Source organism: Haliotis rubra, unplaced genomic scaffold, assembly GCF_003918875.1.
Source record: "Haliotis rubra isolate DU_JTF1 unplaced genomic scaffold, ASM391887v1 Scf1, whole genome shotgun sequence".
Lineage (NCBI taxonomy): Eukaryota > Metazoa > Mollusca > Gastropoda > Lepetellida > Haliotidae > Haliotis > Haliotis rubra.
Window position 1 is genome coordinate 8,139,710 of NW_025764891.1, and position 17,880 is coordinate 8,157,589.

The 17,880-nt window shown below is 39.8% G+C and overlaps 1 protein-coding gene across 2 annotated transcripts in view; it reads right to left on the reverse strand.

Annotated features, from left to right (window-relative positions):
• Window positions 1-14,029, reverse strand: part of LOC124280091 (beta-1,3-galactosyl-O-glycosyl-glycoprotein beta-1,6-N-acetylglucosaminyltransferase 4-like) — a 29,276-nt gene extending 15,247 nt beyond the window's left edge. The window contains exon 1 of one of the 2 annotated variants that reach the window (XM_046716065.1): window positions 13,832-14,029. Coding sequence is in view for 1 of the 2 variants with exons in the window: in XM_046716010.1 (XP_046571966.1) it covers window positions 4,376-4,434 (59 nt within the window). In the remaining variant the exon portion in view is untranslated. Of the gene's footprint in view, window positions 1-4,375; window positions 4,636-13,831 lie in introns of those variants that run through there. The other variant, XM_046716010.1, reaches the window with a different exon arrangement.
• Window positions 14,030-17,880: the final 3,851 nt, after the last annotated feature.

Sequence of the window (17,880 nt, forward strand, 5' to 3'; positions counted from 1 at the left end):
ACTGGATTGGAAGATGAGTTCGTCTCATCCATACTTCGTTATAAGTATAAATTACAATATCACACTAAACATGATTTCGACTGCATATTTTAAGCGTGTGTCAACTGTACTCGTGGTATTGGCCTATGACATTCTAACGCCAATATTTTCGTCCTTGATACATTGTACCTGTAGTATTTCACATAACTATCCGTGAATGTATACAATTTACAACATCATCAACAGAACCTGAAAACCCATGTTGTCAATTTCTGCAGAGATAGTAACAGATTACATTATAATCATTATTAATAGGAATATAAATGTTTTGCTGCAGGGGCCCAGTTTCACAGGTAATTTCAGTGTAACGTATTTTTAGGACAAATGAATTCACTTACAAAGGTTGAGTATTTAACACATATAATATATTTACTGAATTATACATTGCGAAGTAAACAAGTGTTCATTTGGTAAATAAGGTGGCACTCAGCAAAGTGCCCTCAATGGCCGCCCAAACATACATGACTCTTCGAAAGGAAATCTGGTGATTGACATCATGGGCATCGGTCTACGCAATTGGGATAAGATGACATCTGTCAAACAAGTCCGCGACATTGACAACCCGATCAGTCGCATCTTTCGACAAGCATGGGTTGCTGAAAACCTGTTCGAATCCAGATCGACTAACCTGGATTAACTGTCTAACCTGATCAACATATTTTTTTCTAAATGTCCAAGGAATTATCCGGTATTTTTTTCAAATGTGAGGTACAGATACAAAAATCAGAATTTTTACTTAGTAATTTTTGTTTTTAAATTGTTTAAACCATCCCATCCATATTCCTTTTTTTGTCCATAGTGACATTTATCCTTGACGACGTCATCACATTTGTCGCATTTTCACATTTTAATCAGTTTTCACAATTAGGGTCTACCAGTGAGAAACTATGGCTTATGTGTCGTGAGGGATTCACAACACATATTCTTTTTCTGTAATCTTTAAATGCGTATGTATTATTTCGTCGTAGGTGAAATTTGAGATAACGTAATTTCGATGCAGCAAGATTAATTTCCTAAGGCTGTTCCATCACAAAAGCTTTAAAATGTTCAGACAAAAGTTGGATACTGAATTTGTATTTTATCGTAATAATTTAATTTTAAAACACTTAAATCGTAACACAAGTAACACTTCAGTCGTTGCACGTGGTACAGTATTGTGTCATATGGCAGTGTAATAAATTGAACCACAGTGTTGTAAATACATTATCGTTTCTGTTCTTACTATACTGTGTATACATGTAGCCGTTATACACCTAGTTACACATATAGTCATATTGCAGGCTATACATGTAGTCATGTGGCTGGTAATCGACTAGCAATATATAGTTTATATATAGATATACTGAACAACGCAAGTCATGCATTGAATCTATGGCAGTAGTAGCCGGAAATATCAGACTGATGAAAATACTAGTTTTGCACAAATCATACATATATATTTCACACGACAGAACACACATATTACTCTTTATGAATAAGCCTCCTGCCCTCCTAAATGTGTGCGTCTTTTGTATTCGATTTTTTATTAAATTTTGCAGTGAATTTTCACTCCCGTCAGTCACGTGATAAAGCACTGTCACAAGAGACCCAAGAATGTTGATGACAAGTGCTTTAGTAAGGACAGCCATTTCAGACAGTTGCCATTTCTGGTGTCCCCCGCTGCGATATTGCTGGAATATTGCTAAAAACGGCGTAAAACCCAACTCACTCACTCACTCACTCCTTCGTCAGTTCAACGTTTGGCAGTGTATTTCAAGCAAAATGGTTTTCTAGTCAGAAATATCCCACGTATACTAGTACGGTGCTGAGAATGCAACATACACTGATCCGTTGAACAGTACAGCAAATCAACCTGTGGTTCATGGCTTAATCAACGATCGATGTCACTGACTGAGCGCAGCTCTGCACTGGCAATTACGGCGAGATAGACGCCTGGGTCACCCGTGTTTCAAGGGTATTGAGGTACGGGGTTAAAAATCACACATTGTCACACATTTTAGGGCGGACATTGGACCTTAGAACGGCCTCGAGACAGTTCCCAAACCACCAATACTATGTTCTGATACCTGGCACATATTATTGGACAACGTCGACGATGGACACGACATAACACATATATGTTATGATGATGGTGATGATGATGATGATGATGATGATGACGCATATCAACCCAGCGTTCTGATACCTTTGTAGTGCCCAGTTTAGACGTCAGAACACGTCTCTCGTATGAGATATGCCTACTTCATTGGTTCTGTGACGTGTAGCGAGTCGTCGATCATCAGTAATCATATCATTTATATTTTCAATACTGCGGTAGCAGTTACAGGTCTTTAACCTTTGATCATCGTTTAGGCTCTCTCGTTCCCTGTTGAACGGATGACAGCACGGTGGCCTATTGTGTACACTTTCATCAACAATCACTTCGGGCTACAGATATTTCCTGCCTGTTTGTGTATGTAGTATAAATATAGCCCGTAAGCATGGTGAGTGAGTGAGAATGGTTTTACGCCGCTTTTAGCAATATATTCCAGCAATATCACGGCGGTGGACACCCGAAAAATGGCTTCACACACTGTACCCAAGTGGGGTATCGAACTCGGGTCTTCAGCGTGACGAGCGAACGCTTTAACTGCCGGGCTACCCCACCGCATGGCCCCGGACACCTGCTGTATATTTATCCAAAAAAGCGTATAACGAAATACGGCTATGATGAACTAACATTAGTGGTCCCTTGGAGTTCGTTATACTGACTGAGTTTAGTTTAACGCCGATTTTAGCAATATCCCAGCAATATCACGGCGGGGGGACACCAGAAATGGGCTTAACACATTGTGCCCATGTGGGGAATCGAACCCGGGTCTTCGGCGTGACGAGCCAACGCTTTAACCACTGGGCTACCCCACCGCCCCGAGCTCGTTATAACCGTAGCTTACTGACCATGCAAACTTTCAAGAAGTGGACTGACTGACTGACTGAGTTTGGTTTTACGCCGCAACATCACGGCTGGGAACACCAGAAATGGGCTTCACACTTTGTACCCATGTGGGGATTCGAACCCGGGTCGTCGGCGTGACGAGCCAACGCTTTAACCTATAGGCTACCCCACCGCCCCTTCAAGAAGTGGAAGATCGGTGGCTGAGTGGGTTAGATCGCTGACTTTGTGTGCTGGCGACTAGGTGCCTGACTCTGAGAGTGTGGGTTCGAATCCCTGATGGGTCTCAACCTAACAAATGTACTAGAATCTGTATTTTACTGAGAAAGTTTAATCCCAAATAATGGCATTGTGTATTCATACGAAGTATTGTTAGAATCCAAACTTTCTGTCATCTCTTGTGGATAGAGTGAGCGAGTTTAGTTTTACGCCGCTTTTAGCAATATTCCTAAATATCGTAAGACACCAAGAATGGACTTCACACACTGCAGCCATGTGGGGAATCGAACCCGGTATTCACGTGCACTTTAACCACAAACCTACCCCACCGCCCCGCTCTTGTACATTCTGTGATCGCATTAAACGCCTTGTGTTTTTTAGTCGAGAGTTAAATGATTATAAAAAGAATACACTTTCATCACTGCTGTGAGGACTTTGCTCGTGTTTAAAGAGTTTATAAATGATCAAACGTACAGATCAATAAACTGATATTGATCTATCTTGTTGCAAAATTAGGTATAGAGATAATGTAATCAGAAAGTATGATGTATCTAACGGACACTACTTTGGATTGGACGATACAATTTTAATCAATATTTGATAACAACTCACGTATTTATTGACAATATTCATAACAGCAGGTTGCAATGTAGTATTTCCCTCAATATATATGTCAGAATAGTCTCAACCATGATGGGTAGCCATCTTGAATATACTCGACATACAAGACACATATAGACATTTTTAAAACACATCGGGTCACCGTTTTTATTAAATGTGCTACAGGAAATCAGCAATTAATGACAGACGATTTTAACTCAATATTTTGTTGTCGACAAAGCAAGGCACGAATAAAAACACACTTGGTGTAACAAAAGACACGACCTCTTAGTATTTTGTGGACACAATATTTATGTTTAATTCATTTTAAGTACACTAAGTTTGTAGCACGGTGTAGGAAGAAAACGAAATAATGTTACGCTTGCCCAACGTTTTCAGTGAGCGTAATTTGAACTTGCACGCTTTGTTTGAAATGCAGACTTCGATGCATATTATTTATGTCCACAGAAGATCGTTGCGAATTCGTCAAACAAACACCGTTTGGTAGAAATCGCCCTTTCACGAAACATAGTAATGCTTAATGAAAAAAACATTCTAATTTAAACAATTAATCACAAGACTTACGGCCTTGGCCGGAGTGCACGAAGTAGCCATCGCCTCGTCATCGTGAGTAATTTCGCCATGGTGTGTTAGCCCAAGTTCACTCAAGATGGTCTGGCAAGACGAAATCATGTATATCCAAACACTCCGAAATATGGCCGGTGTTTCTGTAACTCCACGTTGAACTATACTCTGTTAACGAATGAAGGCTGAATTTCAATAATAATCGATGTATGTGCAATATAAGCGTCAACTAGTACTAAGACCAATTCGATTATTTCCTGAGCGAGCTCCAGCTGTTGTTCCAGGCCGGAGGACATTGGGCCGTTTTGAGCGATGGGCATGGCCAGGTGTGTTCTTATTTCTGTCACGAGTTACTAAACGGTAAAACAATGTAAGTGGAGGAATCCGGTAGCCTGTGTACATTATCTGTGTACGGTTCCTACGTTGTTAGAATGGCTGAAATCTATTGATGGTGTCCCAGCGTGAACGGAATATGGCCATGATCAGTGTGCCGCACTTTCTCTGTGTGGCTCTGTACCTCTGACCTGACCAACCGATCCTGTTAGAAACCTTCTATGACAAGTATGGGTTGCTGAAGGCCAATTCTAACCCGGATCTTCACGGAGGTTAAAAGAGCTACAAACCTACAGAGAGTGAGAGAGAGTTTTATTCAGTAAAGGGGCCACATGCCCATTATACATCAGGTGTACAGAATATACAATCATTAGAGCACGGTACAACATTATGAGAGCTGCACAATTATACATTTGTGGGTACGAAGACTGAAAGAAATTTATTTCGTTTTTTTCATGGCAAAAAATAGATATTTTGTAAGACAATTTATAATATAAGTATTCTTATACAGACCTACAAGTCAAAACATTGATTACGCAACAGTGTCGTTTCCTGTTGACTGGGTCCCGTCCTATTGCGCAACAATAGCCAGTCCAGAATTTTGAGACCAATTCATTTAACTGGATACATAATTATTAATCAGTATTATTTGATACATCTAAGCACTTGTAAATTGCAACACTACGCTCCTTCTAATCCTTGCAAACACGTCGTGCAGCGTGCTCTGTCGTACAGCGAGCTCTGACAAATGGAAACCTGGAAATCGTGGAAATCTCAAAACGAGGCTCTCCCGCTAGAAATGTTTGGCGTCTGGTACGGACTTGATATTATATCAATCACATCGTGCGTCACAGTTCTACACGGCATAAGCAAACAAAAACACATAACAGGTGTAACCAGTGCGCCAGATGTATTGTGAATCATTTTACGACCTCCTCAAACTGGGGCAGTCTGTGACGTCTTAGTTAAAGGTCATGCTGCCTACACCTCGCCATAAAATATAGAAATACGATGTTATTAAAGTTTAAAATTAAAATTCATTTGTAAAAACCATATTCTTATGAAACAAGGAATTGGAATTCAGTGTAACCATAGTTGTTTGTGATGTCTATTTTCACTTTTACACGAGAAAATTCGGATCGGCTGAAAAGTAGGTGATTGTCTGAATAGGTTAATGAGACTCATGTTTCGGTTAGGGTTTTAAAAATATTTATACCTTAAATTGCTCCCATTCCTTCTTAGAAACATGTAATAGATACATGTGCAGTCGCTTTCGTGATATATTGCGAAGTTATGTTTCATATACCCAATGAAATAAATTTAAAAAATACATACATAAATAAATGTTGTTCACCTTCACCAGAGACCATATATATATACATTTTTTTTTTAAATTAGATCACTTTTTAAAAGCTTTGAAATATTTTTGTTGTGGATCGAATCGCTTTGCATTGGAAACAATTCTTTAAATTATGTAGGCATAGGAAGATAAAGCTGATCTTTTTTGGAGAGTGCAGGGGTTAGGGTATTTTTCATCACACGAGATAAAATAATTTATATTTAAGAGAACAAAAACACCGGAATCTAATGTGTGATGACGCCACAAAAGGGCGATGTCAAACTGCCGTTGTTGTTCGTATAACCAGTTCAATAAACACCCATGCAGTAATTGTTCAAATTTTATAAATAATGAAATACTACATGTTAATTTAAAAGTAAACAGGACGGCTGATTAAAAGGCGCTGTGATTATGTCGTTGGAGATCCCTGTCCGGGCCACACTTCTGTTAAAATCAGGTACTTGTTGTTTAAATGCCTGCTGAACGACATCAATTGGATATAAACAAGGTCTGGGCGGGTCGGAGTTGGTACACTGTGAGTGAGTGAGTGAGTGAGTATGGTTTTACGCCGCTTTTAGCAATATTCCAGCAATATCACGACGGGGGACACCAGAAATGTGCGTCACACATTGTACCCATGTGGGGAATCGAACGAGAGTCTTCGGCGTGACGAGCGAACGATTTAACCACCCCTCCGCCCCGGTACACTGTGTCAAGGCGGTGTGTCTATAATAATCGGCATCATGGTTTGTCAATGGGCTCGCAATGCAGAACCAGCTTAATATACGCACACGCACACGCACGCACACGCACACGCACAAATATCGTACAGAGAAAAATAGGCGCGCACATCGTTAGTCGTACCTACTTGCAGTAATCATAACCTCGATATTAAATCCATTTCAGCTCACGTCCAATCACGTGGCTTGAATGTGGCTTTATTTAATAGTGTTCAACCACCACCAGTTGACTGTATCTACTTATATCGGGGAACACCTGGTGTGTCCAAACACCGCCTTCAGCCTGTCACCTCTGTTGAACATCCTTTGGACTTTGAGTATTGAATTCACAGTTTTTTGTATTCGTGCCACAGTTGACATATTCTATTATCCAAAATGCAAGCGTTTATGATATCCTGTTTCAGCAAATAAGGGTAAAGGTTTCAAGAATCAAATAAAAGTACTTCAGGGTTATAATATGTATGACTAAGCACATATCGATAGGAAATCTATTTCAAAACAATGGAATGTTAGAAGCATATGTTACGAGTTATTGTCCCGTTTCAGAAAGTAATGGAATTAAAGTGCAACAGCTTAGATCGTCCTAGAGTGAGTGAGTGAGTGAGTATGGTTTTACGCCGCTTTTAGCAATATTCCAGCAATATCACTGCAGGGGACACCAGAAATGGGCACACACGTTGTTCCCATGTGGGGATCAAACCCGGGTCTCCGGAGAGACGGGTGAACACTTTAATAAACTAGGCTACACCACCACCCCGAGATCGTCCTGGAGCTAAGATTTGTTTGTTTAAGAACCGTACCCTGCTCTGTTACCAATTACCATTGAGACTCATTTGCTCGCTACCACACTGTCTGGTTCTCTGAGTATTCTGCGCTGGCGGCACTCACAGTGAAGCGCGTGTAAGTAAGCGCTAGCGCAGCATTCCCAGGGAACCAGACTGGCTATCACATATCATTGAAACCCGGCCTTTATCCCCTGCCCAACACATCTGTGCCATTCTGGGACGCAGGCTAGGGGAGGGGCGAATTGTGAAGAATGTCCCTTTAATAGGAGACAGTGCTTGCGGTTCATTTCAACCCGTGTGAATCCAAGTTAACCTGGGCTGATCAATCAAGGATCTGTTCACCTCGATGGGCGGTGGGGTAGCCTAGTTGCTAAAGAGTTCGCTCGTCGCGCTGAAGACCCGGGTTCGCTTTCCCACATGGGTACAATGTGTGAACCCAATTTCTGGTGTCCCCCGCCGTGATATTGCTGGAATATTGCTAAAAGCGGCGTAAAACTAACCTCACTCACTATTCAAATCGTTGCATCCCTTTCCATTTGATAGTGCAAACACAAGGAGTATATATACCCTGGTGCCAGTGGTTTTGCGTGATCAATATTGAAATAGCATAATCAAGTATTGATTCAATCGTAGTTAGAAATTTAATTATTACAGCTTACCAGGTATGGATAAATTGTAATCTGAAATGCGTTACAGAAATGTAACCTTCTATCATTGATAAAAATACTCCTGAATCGCTGTTGCAGCTCTGGTTATAATTTTGCATCTGTTTCGATAAGCTCCGCGTAAATTTCAACTTTCTTTGTTTGCTTGAAATTATACAACGGCAGCTGTCAATTTATAAATTGATAACCTGTCACAGTAAGTGCCGTGTGTTGTATATATGGATCCAGCGTTTTTTTCTCTCTCCTAGTATCTATTTAACCCAGGTCGTATTTAATGTGTTTTATTGGGGACCATTGCTAAAAGCGGCGTAAAAACCATACTCACTCACTCACTGTAGTATTGTGATCTGCAGCATCAGGTTATTACTACGTGACACACTTGTAGTAAAATATCTCTATTATAGAATTACTCTGGGTATACTGTACTAAAACTGCATTGTCAGTAGTTTCCCCAGAGACCATATATCCAGTGTATAGTATCTGCCTCCACACTACAGTCATCATAAAATATACGAACTCCGAATTATGCCAGGCCATCTTTGCAACATGTTTTCAACATCTTTTTCCATATTTCAACTACGATGAATCAAAGACCATGCATTTTATGCTCTCCGGTTCAAGAGCATTGACTTCGATATCTGAATGTTATAACACTGAATGAGAATTTTCATCTTTAACGAGTCCCCAATTCTTCCTGAAACGCTCAAACACCTACAAGGGATTGTAAATAGGTCCCTCGCTCAAGTCTCTAAGGTAATAATTAATAGTTTAAATGCGAATTTCTACAAAATATAAATATCCCCCTAACAGGTCGTGCTGTCCCCTTATCTAGACTTGCATCTTTAAAGGATAGAATTACTATACATCCATGGGCTTAGTATTCAGTGCAGCCTTGGAGCAGGGCTAAGCGAGGCCACATTTTTATGTACAGGGGAGACATGACAAGAAAAATTAATATATTTTGTACACAAATGCAACATATTTTTTTTAATTATGGTCAGTACATGTTATGTCTCTGAAGAAAAAGGTTAACGAAATCTATATGGACGTCTGTATAAATGATGATACAGGTGATAAATACGTAATGTTGTCAGATAATAGGCATTGAAATGCAACATTCTTTTTATATAATTTGTTAATAAGGAGGATAAATTCCTTGCTGCTTTTTGTCTTCAAGAGTTACGAAATCTTGGGAAATTGCCTGGAATAATATGAAAGGATCCCAGGACACTATGAAAGTACATGAATTGAATGACAAGAAGTCTAAAGACAGACATTTCTGTCCTGGCGATAAAGTTTCAGCATTTTTGCCCATCCCTGACCAACTATTACGTGCAAGGAACCAAGAGCCATATGCTCTTGATAAGGAAGTCAGTGATACTGACTATGTTGTGCTAACACCAGGCTGTCATAAAAAGACTTTATCCTCAAACGAAGTGAAGTAACGCTCACGGCCTATGACAAACCTCATGCTGATGACGTCAACGCTACGTCATGTCCGTTATAACGTGCTATCCTTTCCCGCGTTAACATTTTTGCTTCCGAAACAACAACAAACCCACGTGGTTTTCGTATAAAGAATTTTAAATGTAAAATTATATTTATGTCAATGTCATTCGATAGCATTATGAAAGAAATGACAATGCACCAGTGTTGCCACTGTTGCTCTTATAGATGCGTCAGATTGTGATCCTGATTTGACATGTGACTGTAAAGTTTGATGAAATTGCTAACTATGCTAGCCCTAAAATAGGTAGACTTGCAAAGTCTCTAAGGTAATAATTAATAGTTTAAATGAACATTTCTAAAAATAATACTTAATACTTAATAGTTTAAATGAACATTTCTATAAAAAATACTTAATACTTAATAGTTTAAATGAACATTTCTAAAAAAATACTTAATAATTAATAGTTTAAATGAACATTTCTATAAAAAATACTTAATAATTAATAGTTTAAATGAACATTTCTAAAAAGAACACTTAATAATTTATAGCTTAAAAGAACATTTCTATATAAAAAATTAATAATTAAAAGTTTAAATGAACAATTCTATAAAAAACTTAATAATTAATAGTTTAAATGAGCATTTCTAAAAATAACTTAATAATTAATAGTTTAAATGAACATTTCTAAAAAGAACACTTAATAATTAATAGCTTAAAGGAACATTTCTCTATAAAAATTAATAATTAAAAGTTTAAATGAACATTTCTATAAAAAAAACCTTAATAATTAAAGCTTAAAAGAACATTTCTTTAAAAAATACTTCATAACTAATAGTTTAAATGAACATTTCTATAAAAAAACACTTAATAATTAATAGTTTAAATGAACATTTCTAAAAAAACTTCTTAATAATTAATAGTTTAAATGAACATTTCCATATAAAAAACTTAATAATTAATAATTTAGTTTAAATGAACATTCCTAATACTTAATAATTAATAGTTTAAATGAACAATTCTATAAAAAAATACTTAATAATTAATAGTTTAAATGAACATTTCTATAAAAAGTACTTAATATTAATAGTTTAAATGAACATTTCTATAAAAAAAAACGTAATAATTAATAGTTTAAATGAACATTTCTAAAAAAAATACTTGTCTAGATTTGCCTCTTTAAAGGATATAATTACTATACATGCATGGGCTTAACATTCAGTACAACCTTGGAGCAAGGCTATAATCTACGCAATTATGAAATTATAACTCACTTAGATGTTAAGCTAGGTCATTTGCTACCTGAACGGAAAGCTCAAGCGTCAGAGTTAATTCAGGAGTTTGCTCACTTCCGGGTGTGCCTGGCCGTACAGATTTAGCGTGTCACGGTGTATACATACATACTAATATCCAGCTCAGCTGCTCAAAGGCGCTTTGTTTTCCCTCGACCATTGGATGTCAATCTCAACGACACATCAAATCTGTATCTCAACTCCCTGGGAACCATGCAACTCTTGCAGACCTTAAGCGCACCATGTTAGTGTGGCTTTCCCATCCTTACGAGGTACCCATTCACAGCTGGGTGGACGAGGTACCCATTCACAGCTGGGTGGACGAGGTACCCATTCACAGCTGGGTGGACTGGGACACATAGTCACAGTACTTTGTCCATGTTTACTGCACGTATTCATGTGGGCACCATATGGTCATTTACCAACGGATTCGTGGGTTCTTTTACAGTACAACCAGAAATTACTGAGAATTTAAAGATTGTAATTTTTTGTTTTTCACTCATTACTCACGTATTAAATGTGAATATTAGCAGAACATAACTCCAGATTCAAAGACAGGTGAACAGTTAGTATTTTGTCAAGTCACCATGGGCAGCAATGCAGGCTTCAATGCGGCGGGGCATACTACTGATCAAAGAAGTTAGAAAGTCGTGGTCCATGCTGTCCCAATTAATATCGGACCACCTCTTCTTTCATTTCAGCAATATTTGTCAGATTTTTCTTTTCGACACTTTCCTTCATAAGTCCCAAAACATTTTCTATTGGATTTAGGTCAGGGCTATAGCTATTATCTAATAATGTCATATTTTGGGTCCGAAAACAGGCCTGTGAATGCTTTGAACGATGTTTTGGGTTGTTGTCCTGCTGGAAAATCCAAAGATTTCCATAGAACACGTGAGCAGATGGAAGTAAATGTCCCTCGAGAATATCTGTGTACCGCTCACTGTTCATATTCCCTTCAAATACACAGAGGGGTGTTGCCCCTAACACAGATATGCCACCCCACACGTTAAATTTCGGACTGTACTTTGGGCGCTGATACAAAGGTTTTTCAGTTTGTTTGGTCCAGAATTTCAGTGTATTAGGAAACAGCCACACAGAACTTTCATCTGAGAAAATCACATTGTCCCAGTTAAAATTTCTATGCTGTAAGCACCAGTTCAACCTTCGCTCCTTTTGTTCAGGTTTCATGATCGGTGATGGAATTCCTCGACTTTTCTGCCAACCCATTGCATGCAGCTCAGTTCTAATTGTCTCCTTGCAGACAGCCACAGTTCCTCTATCAATCATATCCAGCCTTAAGTTTTCTAAACTCCTTCGTTTGTTTTTAGAAACAAGAATACCAAGCCGCCTCCTGTCACCGACAGTCAATTTCTGGGCCTACCTGCGCCTCCCTGGTGCTCAATGCCATATCCATTTGCAATATTTTTCAAAACACGATAAACAGTGGACAAAGGGATGCCTGTTCTACTTGAAATCACTTTAGCTGATCTGATGTCCTTGTCATAATACTCTAAAATCAACTTCCTCTTCTCTAAATCATCCATACTGAGGATAACTGAAAATGTCGTCTGCTAGCAAGTAAACAAAGGGGGATAACTCTTCACAAACTAATGAAAAAGGATTAACGGAGTTGTCTCTCTTGAATGAAACCAAGCACTTGATAGCTGGTCAAGGTTGTTTATACTAGAAATCCAATTGATATTCCTAAAATTCTCAATAATTTCTGGTCATACTATAAGTGCACATGGTTGTGTATTGTACGCTAGGGGTTGTGACAACAATGAAAGAGTATGCACACAGAGTTGACTCCAAGGTGTTTTACACCTGGACATAGGTGGGCTCGATCCCGGCACCTTAAGGTCGCAGGTGTGGGATAGGATATAATAAGGTGTAGGTGACCAGATGCCTTTGAAACAACATCCCTGCTGGATGAATCCAATCAAACTTGAAGCTTTGAAGAAGGAGGTTAAGTTCATGCTGGACAATGGCATTTTGACCCGTGTCAAAGTGACCGGAGATCGCCTTGTGCCGAAGCCTGATATATGTTGCAGATGTTGTACCGACATGAAAAGTATGAACGCTGTTTCATCCAACAACTGATGACTGCATTCATGTACTGTCTCGAACCGAACTACTTCCCCTTCCGCCCAGTCCTCACTGTCATGCTTCGACTCTGAAAAGAGCAGGTCTAGATTTTGCACTTCCATCTCACTGGGGCTCCTTTTCAATCTATCAAATGCAGCGACTTGTTTATATCAAATTACGAACCAATGTATTAAACCCAAACCGCTCCACCGGAACATATGGAACTCCAAGATTCTTGACCGGCAATGGCACCAGAGTCAAAATAAAGAAACCCTTGTTCATGAACCAAAAGGAAATGAGGAGCAGATTATAGTTGCCCCCCCCCCCCTCTCTCTCTCTCTCTCCGTATCTCTCTGTCTCTCTCTCTCGCTCTCACTCACTCACTCACTCTCTCTCTCACACACACACACACACACACACACACCTTCCCAATTCAGTACACAACCATATACTGCTTTACGTAAAACCTTTGCAAAAATTATCATCATGAAACGCTGTGCGAGTAGATATTGTCAATGATATTGTGTTATATAACATAATATCGCACTGTCTGCAAAATCCTCAACTTGGGATCACCTATGGCCTTGGTTTGTATGAACAAAAACGCTATGTTCTTTTCTGTTTATGGGGAACGAATATGGCAATGTTGACATATCAAATTTTACAACGCCTTGCTCTAAATCCAGACTGTGTCAACCACTGCACCCCATATGCATGTGACTTCCCTAACGCAAAATACCGATACTGGTAGGATTCCTGGCACTTACCTCCAGGAGATGGGTGTCCGTGTCGTTCGGAAGCAATCGACTTGTTTTATGGTTCTCCAAACTTTGACTGATTAAATGGTATCCCAAATGAAACTGAAGTCCTAATTTACGTTTTAATCCATCCTGCACCATGCAAAGCCAAAGCTCTTGCTTGCTGCGCCCTATTTTCACTGTAGACTGAATACGTTTCCAGGTATATAGCAGTCGGCTGTTGAACCACGTTCTACTGCATGTTCCGCTACACCCTCGATATGCCGCGGGTCAGCTTAGCATCTACGGTGTAGGTGTTTAATCGGAGCATTCTGGAGCGACTCAAGGTGCTGAATGAGCGTGAGGTATGTTATATCGGGGTAATGATGGGGGTGACGACCTTGCCCTTAAAAGACTATGTAGAATACCTAGTGTTGGGGAAAGGAGTTACAAGAGGGGGAGGTGGGGGTGGGTCTGATGGTATCTAGTCATATGGTAGCTACAAGTGCTCGTTTATATTTGTGCAGAAGTTTCTCTTGAGAAGCGTGACTCCGCGTCTATGATAGATGGAATATGGGAGCCAGCAGTTCAAGACCTAGACACCTGTTCAGTCTGTCCTTTGTACATGTTGCAGGAGTCCACTGAAAATGTTTCCAATTTTAAGATAAGTAACTCAAATCTTCAACAACAACACAGTTTCCAAACAAAAAATCGTTCTCCGTCTTAATATGAATAAACCATCAGCACAAATAATGAAAAAGCATTGTCAAACAGTTTTTTTATTTTCTCGAGGTTTTGAGATCATCGGAATTGATGATGTTAATCTACACTCCTCGAAACCTAAAACAGAAATACGGCGTAAAACTAAACTCACTCACTAAAACAGAAATACGAAATAGCGCAAACAACAAGACACCTACACGTTTCATATAACTGAAAACAAGCCATTCCGCTGATGAGGAATATTACAGAAACGATGAAAATTGTAATGTGGGATTTTACAATATTAGCGATGGTAATTATCACTGAGTTTGGATCACGTTGTTGTGATCCGGGAATTTAAAGCCTCGAAAGGCAAGTGACTGATAGTCTCTCTCGTAGTGCCTGAACCAAATTAGGTTCCCTACTACATAGCCCTACCTGCAATGCTAAAGCAATAAATGAAGCAAGTCTAAATTCCCTCAGGCTCAGGGAATCTCCTAGTCTGTCATACAGACCCTGAAATAAATATATCCAAGAAATCCCACGCAAATCTAGGTTTCCACAGCTTCTGAAAATGAAGAAAGTCTCGGGGCTCCTTTTCATTATATTTAATTTTTTTCATTTTGAGCTTTTTTCTGTAAAATATGTTCATTTCAGAGACTAGTTGTTAGTCTAGGAATCTCCAAACTCACTGGGGCTCCTTTTCAGTTTAAAAGGGTGTATTTGTTACAATGTAATTCTATATATTCAGGGACTAAGCGTTAGTCTAAGTGACTGGGAGTGGTTATATTTAGCATTGGCCTCCGTACACAGCGTCTGAAATAGTACATGTGCATGCGCTTTTCACTGTTTTTTCCTGTTTCCCATTTCACATCCGCCCTGAATTTACGTTTCGACGCGAAGTAATGCAAGTTTTTTCATCTTAATCACCCTTGCCGCTGTGGAACTTTATCCCCTTACTAGTACAGACGCATAAAAAATCCGGGTCAGTTTGATCTCACTTCATCTTTATTTATCTAAAATTGTTTCCGAAGCAGAGCGACTCGATTTTCATCAAGAGTAATTAAAAACCTATAAGCAAGTAATGAAAATTAAGAATTGCATAAAATAGTAAAAAAATCGGTGAAATACTTTTTTTATGTTGTTGGGATTTTTTTTGTATGTTTGTCTTTGTTTTGTTTTTGTTTGGGGTTGTGGGTTTTTTTGGGGAGAGGGTAATTTTCGCACTGATGGGACATACCTAAAAACATATGGAAGGCCTTCGTACCCAGTAGCGAGGACTATACAGTCAGAATCTCCCCAGTAAATTTACACTCTCCGCCATACATTCAGGTCAAGGATTATATGTGTCATTGTTTGTTTCCGTTGCCTAGGAACAAAAGATAAGCTACTTCGCCCAACGTGCTGCTGTTTGGCTACGGGCTCGCAGAAGATTCAAAATGTTCTGAACGTTTTTGTACGCTTGAAGCGATAGTGACTCTTTATACCGCATGCAAGGTAATATTATGCCTTTCTATACCGCTTCCCTCTCACATAGCATCTGACGGTTCCCTCTCTATATGGAGTGCGTTTAGTAATATAGTAATAACTTAAAAGTCCAATGGTGCGTTTTCTTTTCTTAAAGATTTAAGCTGGTTTTATAGTGCTAGCCTACTGAGATACCATGCCGCAGTGAAGCATGAATACCCCACTCAGACACATTATAGTGACTCCGACCAGTCCTTGTTGTAGCCATTAATGTATTAGTAGTAGTAGTAGAGCGCCAGGCAGGGACCAACAAGTACCCCATTTTAACGTCTTTTGGTATGACGCGGCTGGGGATCGAACCCGCGACCTTCCGCTCTCTGTCACCTGTTCCCTAATTGACGTGCCTGAATTTCCAGCAAATAAATCATGCAACACTTCACCAGAAAGTAACTGAGTTGTAACTGAGTGAGTGAGTGAGTGAGTGGGCTGTACCCCGGTTTATCAATAACACCCGGTAGACACCGGCACATTGTACCTGTGTGGTAAATCAGCGTGGTGAACGTACGCTTTAACACACGACGTGAGTGGGCTGCACACGACGTATCTGTATCACGACGCCTTGTTAAGGAGAGTGCCCTGGGCCTTGATTTTCGAAGCTCTCTTAGCGCTAAGAAAGCCGTAAGTTAATGTTAAGATATGGCACTTACGACTATCTTAGCGCTAAGAGGGCTTCGAAAATATAGGCCCTTGATCCCATCATACATATATTTGTACTGGGTCCTTTCATAACTCTATACTTTATCATAGGCTCAATAATGGCAATGTACTACGAACGTTTTGAGGATCGGGGCTCAGGCCTGTACATTTGTTTCATCCGACATGCTTCGTTTCCTGACCTGACGACCACAATGTCCAAATATACCAAGCAAAAACGTAGGGAATAGTGCGAATCATCAAGACATATCTTCTGACCCATAGGGGCGGTGGGGTAGCCTAGTGGTTAAAGCGTTGGCTCGTCACGCCGAAGACCCGGGTTCGAATCCCCACATGGGTACAATGTGTGAAGCCCATTTATGGTGTCCCCCGCCGTGATGTTGCTGGAATATTGCTAAAAGCGGCGTAAAACCAAACTCAGTCAGTCAGTCAGTTTGACCCATAGGACATGGCAAATGAGAACCGCCCATCGTTCTGACCAATAAGTCATGGGCTAGAGTTGTGTCCCTTGGACGTCTTGAGCGGTGTCGCTCTTCGTTCTGTGCTTGTTGGTATCGGACACCCAATCGGCTGATGACACACTGAGAAACACGGAGCGTTTGGCAACATTCCGACGTGTCCCTACCTACAATTTGCCAACGGTACGTAAACGTTCAGCGCATTTCAAACGTCACATCTGCGCGTCTGCGGATATAGTGAAGACTGGGACTTCCTTTGCCACATAAAAAAATATTTTCTCTCGAGTAAATTTTTTTTTTAATCTTAGGGTCGGGCGCTAATTAGAAACAAGAATGTTAGCTATTGCCTTAATGATTAGATGTTCTTAATAAAGTGTCTTTGAGCGTTTGGTTCCAAGGAAACAATATTCGTCTGCTCAGAACCGAGTCTGAGTGACAATGGTAAATTTGACAGGCCACCCGCCCGAGGTCACGTGGCTCATGACTGTCGCAATGTTGTGTTTGGGCGATCAATTTCTTGCTACATAAACCACGGTCATTTGCTAAACATTGGTGCGTGCTCCTATAGTTTCAATACAAAACAAAGTTCCCCCTTTTTGTTTAGCAATGTATGTATAAAGTGGTGAAGGTTTTTTGATGGCGTTCCCATGGAAACAAGCTAGACGTAGAGGTGTCTGTTATAGAATCCATTAGGCGCTAGAGATATCTCCACGAAATATGCCATGCCCACTCATCAAT